This window comes from Haemorhous mexicanus, chromosome 14 (assembly GCF_027477595.1).
Source record: "Haemorhous mexicanus isolate bHaeMex1 chromosome 14, bHaeMex1.pri, whole genome shotgun sequence".
NCBI lineage: Eukaryota > Metazoa > Chordata > Aves > Passeriformes > Fringillidae > Haemorhous > Haemorhous mexicanus.
Window position 1 is genome coordinate 19157627 of NC_082354.1, and position 20026 is coordinate 19177652.

General features: G+C 41.1%; 1 protein-coding gene across 4 annotated transcripts in view; it reads left to right on the forward strand.

Annotated features, from left to right (window-relative positions):
• DIAPH2 (diaphanous related formin 2) overlaps nucleotides 1-20026 on the forward strand; it is a 172026-nt gene that overhangs the window by 26975 nt on the left and 125025 nt on the right. For all 4 annotated transcript variants that reach the window (XM_059859301.1, XM_059859302.1, XM_059859303.1 and 1 more), the window contains 13 exons: nucleotides 325-464; nucleotides 848-922; nucleotides 1004-1073; nucleotides 2074-2210; nucleotides 2995-3106; nucleotides 5388-5498; nucleotides 7321-7439; nucleotides 8336-8452; nucleotides 8981-9099; nucleotides 9372-9436; nucleotides 10067-10171; nucleotides 11807-12475; nucleotides 14903-15017. In XM_059859301.1, coding sequence (XP_059715284.1) covers nucleotides 325-464; nucleotides 848-922; nucleotides 1004-1073; nucleotides 2074-2210; nucleotides 2995-3106; nucleotides 5388-5498; nucleotides 7321-7439; nucleotides 8336-8452; nucleotides 8981-9099; nucleotides 9372-9436; nucleotides 10067-10171; nucleotides 11807-12475; nucleotides 14903-15017 — 1954 coding nt within the window. The remainder of the gene's footprint in view (nucleotides 1-324; nucleotides 465-847; nucleotides 923-1003; nucleotides 1074-2073; nucleotides 2211-2994; nucleotides 3107-5387; nucleotides 5499-7320; nucleotides 7440-8335; nucleotides 8453-8980; nucleotides 9100-9371; nucleotides 9437-10066; nucleotides 10172-11806; nucleotides 12476-14902; nucleotides 15018-20026) is intronic.

A 20026-nucleotide genomic window follows, 5' to 3' on the forward strand; every position in this document is an offset into this window, starting at 1 on the left:
TCCCAATACAGTGTTGTGAAGTAGAGGTATAATACACTCTCATTAAATATGGTAATACAGCTGAAGGATGGAATGAAATTTTAATATTCCATTTGTAGTACATGCACTTTTAGTCAAAGTGAAAAAGATTCCAGCAAAAATAATTAACCCTATGATTTAAAACCTGAAGTATTAACCACTGATAACAAATCCAAGTCAAATCAGCTGTCTTGAATACTTGTACTATGATTTGGAAATTCATATGGAAACATTAGTCTTCTGTTTTATCCTCTGAGCACTGTTTGATCACTCAAACACTCAGCAGCATTCTGCCTTCTGTGCTAGGGGGGACTCAAAAACAGCAAGCACGAATGTACCCTGTCCTCCCAAGAATACATCCATGAACTGCGGTCTGGAATTTCAGATGAAAAACTTCTTAATTGCCTGGAGTCTCTGAGAGTGTCTCTAACCAGCAACCCAGTCAGGTAAGCAGAGCAATTTCTGCAGGAGTTTTCATCATGCTGTTTTTGCTCAGCAGGAGGGTTGTGGGCTTTGGGGTTTTTTTGGGAACCAGAGTGATTATGCTAATGCTTGTTGACAGGAGAGAGCAGTGTTCTCAGCACCCTGGACCAGGAGCAGGGAGATGTTTGCAGCTGGCTGCAGTATCTCCTCACCTTTCTCTGTGGTTTTCAGCAGTTTGTACTTGTTGGAACTGTTTGCCTTCATGGCTGATCAGATCTTTTGGGAAGTGAGACCCAGAGTGGAGCCTGTGAAGGGATGCACGAGCACTAACAGAAATCGCTTTGCAAGTTCTGCATTTGATTAAGAAATAATTAAAAACATTTTTCTTTGGGTTTTTTTTTCCCAGCTGGGTTAACAATTTTGGACATGAAGGTCTTGGGCTCCTGTTGGATGCATTGGAAAAGCTTCTGGACAAGAAACAGTAAGGACCTGGATCATTTGAAGGGAGGGATGGGGAGGTTATGAGCATTTTCTTTATGTGATTTTCCTCTTTCCTTTCAAGGCAAGAAAGTATTGATAAGAAGAATCAACATAAACTTATCCAGTGCCTCAAAGCATTTATGAACAATAAAGTAAGTATTATTTTAAATTCACCTATTTGATCATGTTTGGGTTTGAGTTCAACATGTATATAACATGGTAAATGTTGGAGAGGGAAGGAAAGCTTTATATCCAGTGTTTAACTCCTTGGGAATGCAGCTCTTAGATTTAGTGTTACTTCTGTTGAGAGTCTTCTTCATGAACCTTTCTGCATTTTTTCTTAGTTTTGTTAAATATTATTGATTTTTGGAAGTAAAATGTTTGGTAAAGAGAGGATGATAGTATAAATTCAATGTAAGTAAATTTGGAAATTAATTACTTGGAAATTTAAAAAAAAAGTTTCCAAATTCAGATTTTAATACGTGTTTGTTAATATAATATACTTTTTACCTGATTTAAATGGAGTAGCATTTGATCTCTTTTTAGCTGCAGTTTTTAAGTTGGTAGGTCATGGGTAAGGGGTTAGGTTAAGTTGCATCTGATTTGTTTCTAGCACAGGTTACTCAGGTTTACAGAGTAGGAGTACCTTCTAGAAGCTGATGTGTGAAATGTGTAATTTTACTTTATTCATAGCAAAATCTGAAGTCTTGTATTTATGTATCCTCCCCAGCAAATAAAACTGCATCAAAGTTACTTTTAGTTGCTTTTGGTCAGTTTAGAAAAAGCTCACAGAAGAACTTGTCCAATGAAATGGGAGAAAAGCAGATTTTTCTTACTTGTGAGGTGTTTCAGATATAAACAGAAAATACAACCTGACTTGTCTTTTGCTGGCTGCTGATTTTGCAAGGTCCTGGTGTCCTCCTGAGGAGCTGAATCTGTTTCTCTCTGTCAGGAGAAAGCCTCCAGTGCAAGACTGGGGACCCTGACCTGTGTCCCCAAGCAATGATGGCCAGGGGGTTGGTGGGGTTTTGGTGGAGGGCTGCCAAACCCCTCTGGGAGGGAGGGCTGGGAGAATCCCTCAGGATCTCAGGCTGGGGATGAGTTTCCAAGGCAAGCACAGCCTTTTCACCACGAGCTTTTTGTTTCTGCCAGTACGGTTTGCAAAGGATTCTAGGAGATGAGAGGAGCCTCTTGCTGCTGTCAAGAGCAATTGATCCAAAGCAACCCCACATGATGACTGAGACAGTGAAAATCCTTTCTGCTATCTGCATTGTTGGGGAGGAAAACATGTGAGTGAGATACTGAAGCTTTTTTTGGTGCTCATGAGTTATTAATTTGGGCACAGGTGAGAAGTTGTCAGTGAAACAACTGTAACCTGTCTTTCATAGGTTAAGTCTTTAATAATGTGGTTTAAAATTCAAGAGACTTCACCTGTGTTGCCCTAAGTCTGTAATAAGTCAGAGAAAAGCAAATGGGCAGAGACCTACACACTGTGGCTGAAGTGGGAGGTGTGAAAGGACAGATCACCTCTCTACCACAGGAACCAGGAGTTTACATTTACAGCTGGGCTTTGGAACAGCTTTCAACTTCGAGTTATTTAGCACTTGCCCATGAGATTTTTAAAACAAAGGTGATCACGTGGCATAGGTTTCCTGTAAATTCACCACTGTGTTTATTTACTGAAGGTTAAAATGGGCAAACTTCATGTCTTCTATGCAATAAATAGATTAAAACATTAATTCCTGAAAGGACAGTTTATTAGAATTTTAGATGTTAAACATGTCAACTGATAAGAATCCTTCCCTTTGCACAGTTTGCAAAGGGAGGGATTTTTTCCTCTCATTGGTTGTTTCAGTGATACAGAGATTTAGTCACCTCTTTTTTCTTATTTCAACATTAATCTTGTAGACATTTATAACACTTGGTTCTTGGGCTGTTTTCAGCTTCTGTAGATAAATGCATTTAAACTCTGTCAGTGCACTAAGCCTGAGCTGTGTGAGCAGGGGGCTGGCTGTGTTTAAAATGAGCGAGTTGGCTGTGCTGTGCTCTCCTGACAGTTTGTCTTTCTCGTAGCCTGGACAAGCTTTTAGGTGCTATAACCACTGCTGCTGAGAGGCACAGCAGGGAGGAACGTTTCTCCCAGATTGTGGAGGGCCTGGAGAACCACGAGTTCATCCAGCTGCAGGTGAGTTTGTCTGTGTGCTTCAGGGAAAGGCTGAACACTGGATGGCTTGGTGAGCTTTGATTCACACACAACATCTTTTAGTGCTGTTCATCAGTAAAAGAGGAGAAATAAATTCCACTGGCCTGCTGGTACTGGATTTTCTGCTTGTTAGTGGTGGGAGGCCAAGGGACTCACTTCTTGTCCCAAAAATAGGATTAAGAAATCTTGACCCTACTAAAGAGAGCAATGAGTGATATTTCTTTCCTTGGATGCCAAGTGTAAGTTCAGGTAATAAATCTGGTCCTAGTGTTGGAACTTTAGGCAGCAGTACCTATGGCCTCTTAAATATTCAGATATATGCTAATTATGGCAGGTGTGGCATGGGGTGTGCCCATTTTTGGCAGGGTTCCTTCTGGGATGAGGGAAGTGCAGCAGGATATCATTGGTACTTTTGTCAGCAAGGACTCTGCATTCCTTGCTCTGTGTGTTCAACATGTGCCTTGCATCAGCCACTGGTGCCTCTCTGAGGGTAACCTAGTGAGCTTTCCAAATTTTTATAAAATAATAAAATAATCTGTGCCAGTGTCATGACTTAGACCAGGTTCATTGCTGCTCACGTGTCCATGGGTAGAGGTTTTTGTGCTCTGTGGGCCCAGAGTTTTGGCTGGCATTAAGATATGAAGTTTTTTAGTTGGGATTGGTGGGGTTTTATTGGTACTGCCATTTTTGCATAGAGTCCAAGTGGCTGAATATCCAACAAATGATGACTTTGACTTGTGGCCTTCTCATTATACAGTAATTATGCACATTTTGTACTAAAATTTATTTTTCAGCTACCTTGGCTGAAAGATATGGAAAAACACAGGCAGGGCAGTATCCTTGGGATGCCTTTTCCCAGCCTTGGCTCAAATCCTCATCAGCTGTAGCTGCCTTAATGCTGTGTTTACCATCAGCACCTCTTGTTGCAGAGCTGAGGAGTTAATGATGGCCAATAAGTTTCTATAAATGACATTCTAATCTTTATAGTGCTATCACTGAAGAATTCATTCTGGAGTTGTCTCCCACTCCATGACCTTGTTGATTTAAGGCACCCAACAGCCACCACCCCCCATTCCTGCCAGCCTCCCCCTCCCAAAGCTCACTGATAGAGGGCACAATTGCAAGACTCATTACCCTGTTTCTGACAAAATCCTTCTTTGCTGGGAATGTATTAGCACAAGCCATTAAGGCAGAGTCTCTCTGGCAGAAGCAATCAGAGCAGATGGCACCTCTTCTCTCTATTAATTTCAGATTGGACATGTGCTTTGGCTTGTTAAGTCATGTCATAGTAGTAAAATAACAAGAATCATTCAAGCAGGCATGATGATACTGCATTATCTGAAGATGCAGCTCTATCAAGAGAGTGCCTTTGAAAGGGTGTTTTAATAGAAATTTGAGACTCCATAAGGGGTTCTGTTAAAGCTAAATAGTGAATGTAATTAAAACAGGAAGGTGCTTTTTATCTGATTTTTTTCCACTGCAGCTATTGATTTTTTTTTTTTTTTGTCCTACTCTAAAGCTACTTCTATTTGCAGTTAACATCTTTTACCAAACTTGCTGTTTCCCTTGAGTCCCATTTTGGTCTTTTAAAGTGGATCAGCACTTTTGGCGTGGTGCTGTTGTCTACCTGTTTTCAAATAAATCAATTAAAGTGCACAGCTGTTCAATTAAAGCATTAGCCACTATCCTGAGACCAGGCATTTTGCACAAGTGCTCTGCAGGAATGGAAGAAACACCTGGTGGTGTGACTAATTTGGGTCTGGGTGTTTATTGGGTGGTTCTGATCTGGGGGATTTTAAGTTGTTAGTTACTGTAAAAACAGTTTGCTTTCAAACTGGTGAATGCTGAGGAGAAACAGAGGGAGGTACAATGGGCACCTTTAGTTTGGGAATAACTAGGGCATGATTTTAGGGTGGGGAGGCCCCTGGATCCCTGGCAGTGTCTCAGGCCGGGTTGGACAGGGCTTGGAGCAGCCTGGGGCAGTGCAAGGTGTCCCTGCCATGGCAGGGGTGGCACTGGGTGGGCTTTAAGGTCCTTTCCAGCTCAAACCAGTCCATGACATTATTCTGTAATGATCATTCATGTGGTACTCTTTAGATACAGTGGAAGCATCCTGATATGGAAACAGAGCAGTATGTGATGTACTAAAATAAACCCAAGTGTTGCATGTGTGCTGCATGATAAATAATTTCCATCTTTGGTTTTATAATTCCACTGAAAAGAGTGACTGAAATTGATTTCCATTCTGTGTTTCTGATTACAGGTGGCATGCATGCAGCTCATCAATGCCCTTGTTACATCTCCTGATGACCTTGACTTCAGGATACACTTGAGAAATGAGTTTTTACGTTGTGGCCTGAAGAAAATATTGCCTGTAAGTCATTTATATCCAGGAGTTGGTCGCTGTCCACTGTGAGTGCTGAAGATGACCCAACTGTTTAACCAGGACAGCAGATGGGAAGGATTTGGGGGTGCAGGGGGTCAGATTATCAACCCAAATCTGCTTTCAGCCTGCAGAGTTACAAATTCAGGTTCTCATGAGCTGTAAAAGCCAGAATAGTAGTCTAAACAAGTCAATATATTAGAAATTAAATGAGGGTAGCCAAATGCTGCATAAGGAGCTGAAAGCACATGCAGTGCATGTGAATCTGGCTGTGAAACCAATCTTGGATTAACTTTCTTTGTATATGCTGTTCCTGTTGTTTTCTGTGAAATCTGGTTTTCTTTAATTGCCTGCTGAGAATGCATTGGGACATTTTAAGGAAAAATCAAATCAGAAACTTGTTCTGAGACTGCATGTCTGCCTTCATGCAGCTGCACAGAAAGGAATATTTCTGACTTGGGGAGAGGTTTGTAGCTCTTAGCCAAGAAACCATTCTGATGCTTACATCAAAAATAGGTGTATTTAAGGTACTCATCACTTTCTTAGAAAAGATGAGAGAAATTGGAGTACCTGCTTATGTTTGTCTGAAACAGAATTTATTCTACTATGACTTTTAAGATGTGAAGTTTCATATTGTCAATTTGTCAGGAGCAAAAACTTCTGGTTTTGGCTCATTCAGCCTTGAGACACTTTCTGATGTGTGATGTTATTTTTCTGAGGGATATTTTTAGGTTTATATCATGTAGATACATTAATTTGATCTACTGGCTTTATTTGCTATGGAACATCTGAAAGCCTCAAGAACTCAAGGTTTTTGGGTTTTTTTAATCTATTGAAAGCTCTTTTATAGAATCAATAAATGCCATAAAACTTTAAGAATTGGGGGTGGGTTAGGTAGCAAAGAAACTGAATTGTGACAAATCATGATATGATAGAAAACTTGGGAGGGTCTACCAACATCTGCCATGCAGATCTGAGTGTAAAAGCAATTAATATTTGGTGATAACAGTCTATTTTCAGAATATTGAACAGCTCATGTGTTGAAAAAGGGTCAGGAGGGGGATCCAGAGCTCTGGCTCTTCATCTGTTCAGACCCAGAGCTGCCTGCTCTGCTTTTCAGCACTGGAGCTGGCACAGGCTGCTCCTGTTTTGGGGAGCACACATGGCTGCACCCAGCCAGGACAAATCCAGGCTCCATTTCAGTCATGGAGTGCGTTCCCATCAATGGATGGGGAGGAACTTTTTTTATGTGCTTTGGTTGGTAGGAAGCTAAACTTAACTCTGGGAATTAGGACCAGTCCTTAGAGAAAAATGTGCTTTTCTTTTAAGAAATCTGCTCCAAATGCTAACTTGTGTGTTTTTTTTTTTCTCCTCTGTATTTCTTCTTGTCCTGTGGATGCTTTAATGCCATGGTCTAGGTTAAGTGAGGAACAGAAATTATAAACAAATCTTCTTAACACTTCTTTAAACTTCTTAAGTTCATGTCAATTAATGTTTTAAATAGACCTGTTGTGGTTTTTGTAATGGAATTCTGACATTAACAAGCAGGACCTGCTATGTCCCATTAAAAGAAATGGATTCAACTGGAAGTCTTCTTGTTTGTTCTGTAGCCCACTCCTGCTCTGTGAGCTGATGTTTTGCCTTTAGTTTTTCTCAGTTGAATCATTATAATAAAAAACCCCAGGCACTGAGTTGAAACTTGCTACTGTTCTAAAGGTTAATGTCTTCTATTTCATCATGATCCTGTCCTTCAGGGGGGTAATTCTTGCTTTAAAAAAGGAAAAATTAAGATATACTCTACCTTGAAAAACAGGCCTTGAAAGATAAGGAAAATGACGAGCTTGATATTCAGCTGAGGGTGTTTGATGAGAACAAAGATGAAGACCACTTTGAACTGTCACATCGTCTCAATGACATCAAAGCTGAAATGGAATATCCTTTAAGGAAATGCTGTTGTAACTTGTGTTGTTTCAGAACTTTCTTAAATGGAAATTACAGTGCTCTGTGTGCAGGTTATTTGTCTCAGTTGTATGTCTTACCAGGGGCTTTGTCAAGCAGATTTCTCTCCAGTTGCTTTTTTTGTTGGAAAATATTTGGATAATTAGTGCTTAAATTTGCATGTCAAATGTAAGTCATTGGGAACTGAATTAATTTTTCATAAATAACATTTATTAAGCTAAACCCTGTCTCATAATACATGAAGAGATAAAATTATACCCGTGGAAGATCATAAGTTTTAAGAAAAATGAGTTTTGATAATAAAAGGAAGAAAATTTCTTGCAGGTTCTGAAGCACTACAGATGTGTGCCTTTTCTAGCTGTGAAGGAGCAGGAAATGTAAAATTACCTAAGTTCAGAATGGCTGCTTGCAGGTTTTAGGAGGAAGCAGAGGGAGGTAGAGGCAATCAGTGGGAGGACTATAAAATCCCCTGGCATGTTGCTGCTGTGCAGAACAGATAATTGCAAGTGAGGGTTATCTAGGAAATGACCAAGATTGACCAGTGTGTGTTTGCCACCAGCCTGGCTGAGCTCAGAGTGGAAACAAAGCTTTGTGTGAAGTGCTTTTACAGGATTCTAAACCATGAACCTGTATATGATTGTTCTGATTGATAATGGAACGTGTCCTTATTGATCAACTGGGCACAATTCTGTGCACAATCTGAGTGGAGAAATAATATTTCCTGCTAAGGATAGGAGCTCCAAGTGTGGAGGGGTTTTACTTGAACAATGGGAACTGGCTGGGGAGCTGTTTGGGTGGGGTTTTTTGGGCTTTTGTTGTTTAAGTTTGTGAGTTTTTAAGTACTGTTATTTTCTTAACCATGTTTGCACTGATGTGAGCGAAGTATTTCATCTGCTGTACAATATGGTGAAAGATACTTCTTCTGAAAATTACTTCTTGTCAATTCTGCAACATTTCCTCCTGATCAGGAACGATTACTATGTCCGGTGAGTGCCAGCTGCCAGGCTGGGTGTTTTGGGGGAATAGAAATAAGACCCTGGTAAACTGAGTAGGTCATGCCTAAAAAGTCACTCTTTGAGACTGATGTGTTATTTTCCTTTTTGCTCTGTATTAGTATTAAAAAGGTCTTGGTAAATATAATTGTGTTTATTTCCAAGACTCGAAGCTTATTCTAACACCCTCATCCCAAAAACCTTTTATTTGTTGGGCACTTTTTCTCTATTCAAGTTTGATGTATTCATTGCTTCAAAGAACATGGAAGTTGTACAACTGATAATTGAAAATACTCCCACATGCTTTGGATCTGCTCTTTTCAGTGTCAACTTCTTATGTGCAGCATGGTGTCACAGCAAGGTCGAGGCATCACAACCAAAATATTTACAAATAAGAATTTGAACTTGGTGCTTCTTCTGGCAGCTGAAATATTCAGATATTAGGAGCTAGTTGCCCCTTTTCCCCAACTGCATAAAGACTTGTTCATGTTCTTACAGTCTTGTAAATGTTTCCTGTTTTAGACCTCAGTATTACAAGATCATAGAAGAATGTGTGTCTCAGATAGTGCTGCACTGCAGTGGCATGGACCCAGATTTTAAATACAGAGGAAGGATGGACATCAATTTTACACATCTTGTTGGTTTGTACTCTTTAAGCAGTTTTACTTTGTTTTACTTTGTGCTCTTCTGTCTGGACTTAGACTGGCTGGGAATTTTGTCAGTGTTCTGGAAATTTGCATGTCAGCTCCAGGTTTGCTTGTGGACTACCAGACCAGATGCTGGAGTTCCTTTCATGAAATGAGACAGGGTCAAAAATCCAAGTGCCTGTTGCTGTTGTGTCATGGGCTCACAGGGTAATGATGGCTGGAAGCCCCTCAGAGCTGTGATATCTGTGTGTGGTTTTTAATTCTAGATGCATGTGTGGACAAGGCTAAAGTAGAAGAGAGTGAAAAGAAAGCAGCAGAATTTTCCAGGAAGGTAAGTCCTGCTCATGGAACAGAACCCTGACAGGAGCACAGTCAGCTTGTTTCCCAGCTGAAACTGGGAAGTAGTGGCTCTCACAATTCCACTTGTTGCTCTCCTGTCCTGACATAATCATAATTAACTAACTTCAGTGCAGGTATAAGCTTAAAAAAATGAATGAATGTGCTGTATTAGCTGCAGTAGTACTGAAGTTCAGCTTTTATGGAGGTGTGCATTGAAATAATTCCAAATTTTGGTGGTATTTGCTGGTCTGGTCTAAGTAGGCATTTTCAGGCCAAATGGCAGAACAAGTTCTTGAACATGATGATTGCAGGTTTAATTTTTAATGAATTTAAGCTTGCTGCAATAGATGTGTACTCGAGCTTGGTTTGAGAAGTCTGCAGTGTTCTCTTGGAGGGAAGAACCTGATCTGAGTAGCTGGATCTGGGTGGTTCTCTGTCACTGCCTTTTTGATGGAAGGAATTGTGCTGCTAAAAGTGAACATTGAATGTAAAAATGCCTCTCCAAGGATTAAAAGTGCATCAATTGCTGCAGCTCTGATGTTGTTCAAAGAATTCCTGCCAGTGTAGGCTCTGGTGTGGCCATAACTGGACAAACTCTCCTGTGCTGGTTAAATCTTTGCAGTTTGATGAAGAGTTCACAGCTCGACAGGAGGCACAAGCAGAGCTGCAGAAACGAGAGGAGAAAATCAAAGAACTTGAATCAGAAGTCAAACAGCTCCGGACCCAGGTAATAAAATAATAAAATAATATCACATCAAGTTCCACAGCTGAGGTGATTTTTTTTTTTGAGGAGGAGTTGAGAAAAATATTGCCCCAGAGTAACTTGTCAGTCTGGAGTTTGGAATATCTGGTAAAGGTGGATTGATTTGTTTGGCAGCCAGCATAAGTTCTAAGGATAGGTAATGGAGGTAAGACTTAACAAATAGTAATGTTCAACCTGTCACAGGCACCTGCTTTATTGAGAGAAAACGTTCCTTAGCCTATAAAAATCTTGCAGCAATCCTGATTTGATTTTTTTTTTTTTCCTACAGGTATTTGTTTATGATTTCATATTGCTGCTTTTGTATGTTTTGCAGAAAGTTTTTGTTTTGGAAGTGTTTACTTTTAAAGGCTATTGGTTTTTATGTTTATTTTTTACTCTTACACTTTTATATAAGACTTTTTTATTTTTTATTTTTTCAGGAGCTTCATGTTTTAGACATGTCATTTATACCTTTTAGGAACTAACAGATATGTTTTAGTGCTTTTGCCTCAGTCTGGCTTATTTTGTACTCCTTCAAAGCTAGGCAAGGTCTCCTTTTTTGTATTTATTTTTTTCTGCCTTAAAGCCTGTGACCTCACTTCCTATTTGGGCATGAAGGTGGAGACCCAGACACTCCTGTTCTTACTTCCTTCTTGCCCATTTTGTGTTTGTTACAGATTCCTGCAGGCCAGTGTTACACTGAAATGTGACAGTCTGTTTTAATGAGTTCTCCAGCAATGGTTGCATTGTGACTTGTGAGCCAAAGAAGCACATTGTGCCTGTGCAAAGCAAAAACTGTACTTTTAGTCTAATTAATTGTTAATCCTGTTTTATTGATTCTAACACAGTTCAGATTATCCAGACATGACAGGGCACACAGTAATGCTGACCACTGGTTAATGAACCATGTAATTCTGGTATCTGTTCCCTTTCCTGGTGTTATGCTCCCCACAGAATATGATGACAGTTATTTTTAGCTGCACTCACCCCTCTGAGGGTTTGACATGCTGCTGTTTCTCTTCCTTATTAATTAGTAAGAATTATTGGAATGGATATTGTGATTGCTCTCTCTTCCTCTTAACAAAGAAGCACCCCCAGACAGATCCAAAGGACAGCAGGACAGGTTGTTGCACAGCCTTCACCCCTCCAGGTGTCAGAATAGCTATGAACAACTGTGGTCCTGTGACCTCTTCCACTGCAACAGCTGCTCCACTCATTGCTGGAAAACCTCCCAGCAGCAGAGGAGTGCTGGTAAAACCCAGCATGGTTATTCCCATCTCTGATGCCCCAGCTTGCCGGGGTATCCTAAGTGGGATAAATGTGTTGTGCATTGGTAAGAAATAAAATGCTGTTCTGTTCACTTAAATGTTACTGCTACTATTAAATTTTCTTTAAAATTGAAACAATTTGTTTTTATAAAAATGCTAGGTTATTCAGTTTACTTGGCAGCTTTATGGTATGTGGGATAATCTATTGTTATTGTTTCTCATTTAAATAGGAGAACAGTTGCATTTCTCACTTTCTTGAGATGCAGTTGGCTAAAAACCATCCTGGTTGGTTCAGCTTCACATCAAACTGCCTGCTGTCACTGATGAAAGGAATTCCTCTGTTATGTTGCAGGGTCCAGGCCTGACAGAAGTCCCAGCAATACCTCCAGCCCTCCCAAGTGAGAACGTCCCACCATCTCCAGCGCCTTCATTCCCTGGCGGAGCCATCCCTCCTCCTCCTCCCCTCCCTGGTGGAGCAGCAATTCCTCCACCCCCTCCATTACCTGGTGGGGCAGCAATTCCTCCACCCCCTCCCCTGCCTGGTGGGGCAGCAATTCCTCCACCCCCTCCCCTGCCTGGTGGAGTAACAATTCCTCCACCCCCTCCCCTGCCAGGTGGAGCAGCAATTCCTCCACCCCCTCCCCTTCCAGGAGGAGCAGCAATTCCTCCCCCTCCTCCATTACCTGGTGCATCCCTTCCTCCACCTCCCCCTCCTCTGCCCGGTGCAGCCATCCCACCCCCCCCTCCTCTGCCTGGTGTGCCCCCACCACCTCCTCTCCCTGGGGGAGCAGGGCCTCCTCCTCCTCCTCCTCTCCCTGGGGGAGCAGGGCCTCCTCCTCCTCCTCCTCTGCCCGGGGGAGCAGTCCCTCCCCCGCCGCCTTTCGGGGGGCCCCCGATGCCACCCCCTCTTGGAGGGGCTCTCTTTGCTCCCTTCCCGGTGGTGCCAGCACTGCCACACGGGATGAAGGAGAAGAAGAAGTATAAGCTGGAAGTCTCCATGAAGAGAATCAACTGGTCCAAGGTATGCCAGCAGGGGTGGGGATGATGTTCCTTCCCCTCCTGCACTGCACAGATAGGCTTGGTACCGTGTGGTGATGGGTTTTTACATCAGATTCATCTTGGCAGAGCTCACTGCTGTGCCAAGTGTCCCAGGAAGCCAGCTTACCTCCAGTGCATTGTCTCTGCTGCAGTGAACATCCAGAGCAGCTTTGCATCAAGTTGTATATAAATATACATCTATCTCCAAACTGTTTTAAAGCAGCTTTCACACAAACCTGGCAAAGCAAACCAACCTAAGCTTTTTAAATTGGTGACATTTGATGTTGCTGTGAGTTCGGGGATTGCTGAAATCAGGCCCTAATGTCACTTGTTGATTATTTATCCCAGATATTTATTGTTCTCAATCAGTGCTGTGCTGGAGCAGGGCTGTGGCCACTGGGAGGAGCCATGGGACTGCTCAAGGGAAAGGTTTGGGCATCATGAGCTTCCAGTGTCTTAGCCTGATTGTATTTAATTGCATTTCGTTTTTAAAACCATCTTAGAATCTAAGCAGTACTTGAGCAGTGAAGTGCAAGCACAATCTGATCTGCAGGTGAACCCTTAAAGCAGTTCCCAGTTATTCCCTGCCTCCCAGTATATCCAGTCTCTCTAGCAGGAGAAGTTATACAAACATCCAGGTGTGTGCTGGGGTGTGTTGATTTAAAACCCCTTTTTGATCACTGTAGCCACTGCTCCTTCCATGTAAATAAAGTAAATAATGGGGTATTAGATAATTTGATCTGTAACCAAGACTAAATCACTGCATCCTGCAGTTGTGGTTGGCAGTATTTTAGTGGTACAACATATGACAGATATGTTGATGTTTGGTGTAGGAAAAATTCCCAAAATCACCCAACCATCAAGGCAAATGAAAGGACTTTTAGATATTCCATGCTGTGTGGTTCCTCTAAATTTGAGTAGTCAAAAGGCTTTGAGGTAACAAAACAGCAGAATAATCCCACCAGTCTTGGAGGAGGAATCCAGAAGATTGACTGAGAGCCTGTGTGGAAATGCGTGGCATGCCAATTTATAGTTTCTTTTGGCAGAAGAATTAATGCTTCAATGATTTCAAATGATTTGAAAATATTTGGAGATGTGCTAAAACAATCTGAAAGTGTATCTGCTGGCCATAGTTTAGAAACAGGCTTTCAATATATTTACCTAGACTGATATTAAATAGCCTTCCATGTTTTTAGAGTATTAATTTAAATAAATTTTAGAATCAGTTGGAAAATCTTTATTTTTCTGTAATTCTTATAAAATAATTGCATAAAAGGATAAGTGATAACTTCCCTTCTTCCTTGTGGGAGGAGGAATTAAATGTCTTGGGGAGAAAGGACTGGGTCTGGATGCACTGCAAGAGTTTTGTGACTGTGGGACCTAGACTGCTGTCCTGTAAGCACAGAGAAAAGCAAGCTTTTATTTTATAACACATATTGGTAATTGCAGCCGATTTCATTGTGATCAGTTCCATTGGGAGTTTGTGGGAATAATTTCTGAAGTGTCTGTGAGCCCTGGCTGTGACAATGGGAAGGAACTGCAGATGGACGCTTTGCTTAAGTGCTCTGGGAACAGTGCCAGAGATCTCCTGCCTACTGAGAAAGTGCAAAGTCTGTTTGATCATCACTTTTAAGGAGCCATCATTTGAGGAATAAAATTCTTACTGTTTAATTTAGTCCCTTTTGCTGTAACTGTCTTCCCCATTAGTGTTGGATTAAGGTAGTTTTTTAAAATGTCTTCCCTGGAGCTGCTGGTAAAGCAGGGCTGAAAGGTGGAGGACCAGGATGTGCAGGGAAATTGGAGTGAGGCTGACAAATGCAGTATTGCTCAATTCCCTGCATATCATCTTGAAGTTAAATACCCCTTGGAAATTATTTTCATTTAAACAAATTTATAAGCAATAATTAATGACATGCTCAAAGCTGTTAGAGGAATGTATTTTGAAAACAGAACAGCAGTTCTGACTCATGTATGAAGAGTCAAGTTGTCTTTCAGCTTATATTGCAGAGTGTTTTCTTCCTTGAGTGAGCTCAGCCTCTGCAAGGTCCCCATGGCCCGTTCAAGTCCTGGTTAGTTGTTCCATGCAGGTCTCAGGTGGCAGGGAAAAGGAGTGCTGAAGAGTTTGGGAACTCTCTGGGAAGTCAAGAGAGAGCCAGAGCACTGTGCAAGCCAGCTGCTGGTATTGGTTCTCTTTGGAAAACTTGCTGAGTGGGAGGAGTACAGTGAAGCCCTTTTGTGGCCAGAGGGCAGCTCAGCTCACCCTGCTTGTGCAGGAACAGCAGGGAGAGAACATTCCAGAACAGGGCTGAACTTCATCAGCCCAGTTCTCACAGAGGTTCTGTAGCATTTGTTTTAGCTGGGCTGCTGAAAGCACTCCTCCTTGACTCTGGAGATGCTGTTTTTCTTGCAGATCGAGCCTCAAGAAATAGGAGAAAACAGCTTTTGGGTAAAAGCTGAAGAAGATAAATTTGAAGACCCAGAGCTGTTTGCAAAATTGGCACTTACCTTTGGAACCCAAATGAAAGGTACATTCTTACTTTGCTCTTTATTGTGCTTGTATTAAGTTTAAAATTGTGTAATGGCAGTTTCTTTTATGCTTTGTGCAATACCATGGAATTCATTTGATGGTTTTATAGCAGGAAGATGATTTAAAACATATATTAAGCATAACAGTCTATTACAAGAATTGCTCCCCCTTCACTTTACAGCACGAAGGGAGGAACCTTTTTTGCAATAATACCTTTTAAAAGTGCACTGGATGTTGCAGACAGATGTGAGTTTTCTTTTAATGGAATTATAATTAAATTTAAATTCTGATCCTAAAATCATGTTTATTTGCATTATTATTCCAGCTGAGAATTTCTGGAATAAGAACAACAGTTCTTACTAACACAGTGTTAAAAAAGATTAATTCAGGAAGGGCTCTCGGAGGACTGTAATGAACTATTTCTTGAGTAGATTCCTTGAGTTATTTCTGAAGGTGATTTTTTTCTGTCCTTTTGAAACCTCTTCATAGAGTTGGTCATGGCTGTGTTTTCCATAAGATAGATTCGTATTCCTTTCAGTAGTCAGTGAATTTAAACCATTAGAATTCTCCTTTTGCAGCACACCTTGGAAGCACTTTCTGGTCTAAATGTTCAGCTATTCCATGCAGTAATTCAAAAGCATCATTTACAGTAATTGAACATTTTTTTCCATGCCCAAGTTGGATTGACTCTTGGTTCCTAGCACTGCAGGGAGGGTAAAATGCTGTGGAGTTGGTCACTTCCTTTGGTGTGCCAGGAAGACTTTAGGGGAAGGAATGCCCAGCAGCAGATAAAGAATGGCATGAGCCCCTTGTAAATGGAAAGGACAAGCTTCTGCCTTGAGCTGAATTCTTTCACCAGAAATCTGAAGAAATGTTTCAGAATTCCTGAAAAGCTTCTTCATTAAAAAAGCTGAAAAAACCCTCTTGAAATGTTGACATAGCTGACAGTTTCCAGTGAGAAGAAATTCTTGTTGACATAGTTGCACAGATGTAAAACAGGGAACAGAAACTCCTCCAATAGCTTGGTGTGCTGATAGCCTTGCAGATATTGTTCCTTGTTTTGTTCTCAGTTAATGGTTGTAGGAAACAAGATGCCAGAGCAAAGGATGCACATTAAAAATGCTGCTGCACAGTACTCAGGATATGAGAAACTTACTTGGCTGATTCCTGCAGAAAGGCACAGTTGTCTGTCTGAGTTCAAGGTTTTTTTTAAACTTGAGAACCTACTGGAAGTTAAAAAGACTCTTGGAGCCTTTGGTTGCAGCACAGACCCCAAGAATTGCATGCCACAAGCAACTTTTATCCTGCAGTTGTCACCTACAAAGGGAAACAGAATGATGTTCACTGTTCTTCCTCCCCTTTGACCTTAAGCAGCTCCACCATGTCCCAAATGCTTAATTCAGGCATCATCTGGGATCAGATCTCCCTCTTGCTTTATCCCATTTCGTGAGATGGTCTATGAGTACATTACAGGAGAGTGATGAAAAGCCAAACAGAAATGCATGTGATATTCTCTCAGGAGCACAGTCAGCATTAAAACAAACAAAGGGATGAGTGGAAGCAAACTGACATTTGCCCAAAGCAGTTTGGATGACTGAGTGTTTACTGTCTTGTATTCTGTGGAATTTTGGAATGCCACTGGGAATGGTAACTGAAGTCAAAGAAATGGCAGTGTGCACGTTTATTGAAAATTTGTGGTTCCCTGTAAGTTTCAAGCAGTGCTGAAATTTGATTAAACCTCTGGATGCTCTTCCTGGTTCTTTGGTACAATGAGAAAAGCACTTGGTGAATTTGTCTCATGTAATCTAGTTGTGGTTTAGGATACTCCAGAAATGACTCACTGTTGGCTGTCACTGAGCTGCCAGCTGCCTTGCTGTTTGAGTGCTGTCAGTTTTAGAGGAGTGCAGCCAGAGCTGAAGGGGTGTGCTACTTCTGGGGAGAAATATTGTTGGGAAGTTGAACAATAATTATTGCATATTATTAATCCAGTGTAATTATATGTCTCAGAAAACCTGGGCTACTGCTTTTTGATGGAGTTGGGGGTGTGCATGATTTAATTCTGTAGAATGCCCTAAAACCCCCAACACCTGAGATTAACAATTGAAAATAGTAGTGTTCTTGTCAAGAACCTACTTACATCTTTGAAATCACTTAAGCAGGTGATTTTATGGCAAGCACTCTCTTACCAAGCTTTGCTTTTGTCCCTTAGCTGATAGGAAATTTTCTCTCTGGCTACCAGCAGAAAGGAGAGCACCAGCAGCTCTGTCATGTCTTCAGTGCTTGCTGGAACATGATGTCCAAAAGCTCCTGTTTAACTTAGGGGATGTTAAATCTGTGTAGAATTGAATGCTGAAGTGTCTCCTAGCAGTGCAGGTGAAGGCTGCAGGGCTGTGACTCTGCAGCCAGGTTGTGACACATGCCATCCTCAGGACTGGGACAATACTCAGGGCTGGGCCTGCTGCTATCCAAATCATTTCTCACTGTTTGATTGATGGTCTAATTGCAAAACACTGCAAAGCAAGTTAATGCCTTCTCCCTAAAGGATCGTGTTAATTTCTGCCTCTTGTAATTTAGGTTGTGTATTTTGCCAGTCAAGAATGATAGTAGTGCTCTGAAGAAATTAATTATGTGTACAGTAGGTCTGTAAAGGTAGTAATTAGTTCATAATAGTCTGTAACTACTGGGATTGTTCCAATACAGAATTCATTATCCATCCAGCTCGCCTCAAGGGAGAACTTCTCCATCAGGGTTCTGTTGCTTTGCAATTAGACTTTTAAAATACAATTCAACAATCATTTTCATATGTTTTCAAAACTGAAGTAAGATCTTAATAGCTGAGTGGTATTATTCACATTTTGGGAATTTGAGTGGGAAGGGACGAGAGAGAAGACCAACTTCCATGTAAGCTGTAATTGAGCAAAATGTGAACAAAACATTCAGGTTTTGATTTTATATGTATAATGTATATATCTAGAAGATGTATATAGATCATGTGTATGATGTATATATGATGTCTATCAAGAATATATGGTAGGTCAGTGCACCATTCAACTTGAAGGAAAACTCTTTGCATTCATTTGCATTTGGGACTTGTAAATACAAGGAGCAGCAATTAGTACTTTCAGAAAGTGGCTTTGAATTTGGCATGCTGAGAAGCCCAGATCTGATTCATCAGAGAACTTCAACATTTGCAAGCTTTCAGTGGATCCAGCTGTGGCCAGATTTCCTCTGAGCCAGCTGCCTTTGTAGGTGTGAGGCAGCAGGACTGGGTTGATGCAGAAATCTCTGCTGTTAACGTGGCTGTGTTGCACTAGCTCAGCTTCCTACACTGCTTTGCCAACAGAAAAAGGAAGAAAAACCTCTGAACTCACCAGGAATTTGCTTCAGGATTGCAAACTGCAGGTGGCTCCCTTGGTCTGCTGATGGTTCAGGCTGAGTTTGTTGGGTTCCCTTCCCTCCCCAGGCTCTCCTTGCAGAAGGGTGGAATCCAAGCAGAGCAGGATCAGCTTTGCAGTGTGGGGTCACCCAGGGCTGTGTGGCAGAGGAATTTCATTTCCTTGGCTTGCTCACCTAGGTCATCAGTCTTCATATCTGTTCACACAGAAGTGCAGCAGATTGGTTTGTTTTCATCTCTGGATGTATTTGAAATTGTTGTTTTTCAGCAACAGAATAAATTCAAGTACCATAAAGGAGGAGTGAGTTATTAGTTTACTATTTTTCACTTTCATTTTCTTCTCCACTAGATTTATCCAGTAGATAAACTCTCAAACTCAAGGGTGAAAAAGGCTTTGCATGGTTTAAACAAACTGCTGCCTGAAATTATTACCATCTAGCATAGATTTATATATGCATATCTCTGTATTTTGATATATTTTGTGTACATTTTTACAATTCTTAGATGATCTTAGAGTTATTTTAGAGTCCAAGTCTTATTTCCAGAGCATCAGGATCCATGTCATTCCTCACAGGAGAAAAGGACTGATATGAGTGTGGTGTTCAGAAGGGTCTAAAAGAAAGCAAAAGTTCCAATTAGGAGGTAAAGATTGCAAATATTAGTTCCTAATGTTTTATTTCAAATAGCATTTTAATGCACTCACCTTTCAATAAGTTAATCTCTATGTCAAAGGTAGTTTGTAATATGGAGTCACTAAGAAAACAATTTATTTTGAAAAAACAGACTTCATAAAATACATGTCCTGTTGGTGTGACCTACTGACTGTAGTTGTTTTCATCATGTAACAGTGAATGAAGAATATCCCAGACTGAAAAATAAAATCTATTTAGACTTTTTCAGAAGGTTAGGCTCAGTGTCAGTTGTGATATTTTATTTTTGCCTTCTTTTCCTATAAACCTTATTTATATAACATTTTCAGAATGCCCATGCTGTAGTGTTGGACAGAGGCAGAATTGCACTGCAGGTCTCAGTGTGGCACTCTTTGATTGTGTCTCTTAGGACTCTGCTCTTAAAACTTTGTGGTAGATTCCTAAGGGGGGAAAATCAAGAGGGATGGGTCAGATGGGTGCAATTTTCCTCTCTGCAGTTTGTTGTTCCTGGAGCCTGCTCTCTTCACATCTGCAGCAGAGTTAGAGTTTTTTTCAGAGCATTGTTGTTCCATCAGAGGGTTCTGAGAGAAGTTTGGGCATTATCTTAATCAGCATTACAGCAAGAACTGCAATAATTGCACCTTCAGAAAATCAAATCCGAACAGCCTGTGTGTGAATTAAATTGTATTCAGATGAGGAGACAGGTGGGAAATAGTTTGAGGTCTGGGCTGTTTGAAGGCTGCTATCATTATTCATGGATTGCTTGGAGGTACAGCATAATGTATTCCCCACAATTCCTGTGGAAATGGAGTTCATTTCAGAATCAGCATTCGCTCTGTTCTGAATCCAGGTCAGATGCTCTAACGTGGAGGCCATTCCTTCAGTTTTACTTTAATTGGCAGTGCTTAACCCTTTTGGAGCATCACTGGGACAGGTGAGAGCTCTCTACTGGAGATGTGAGGA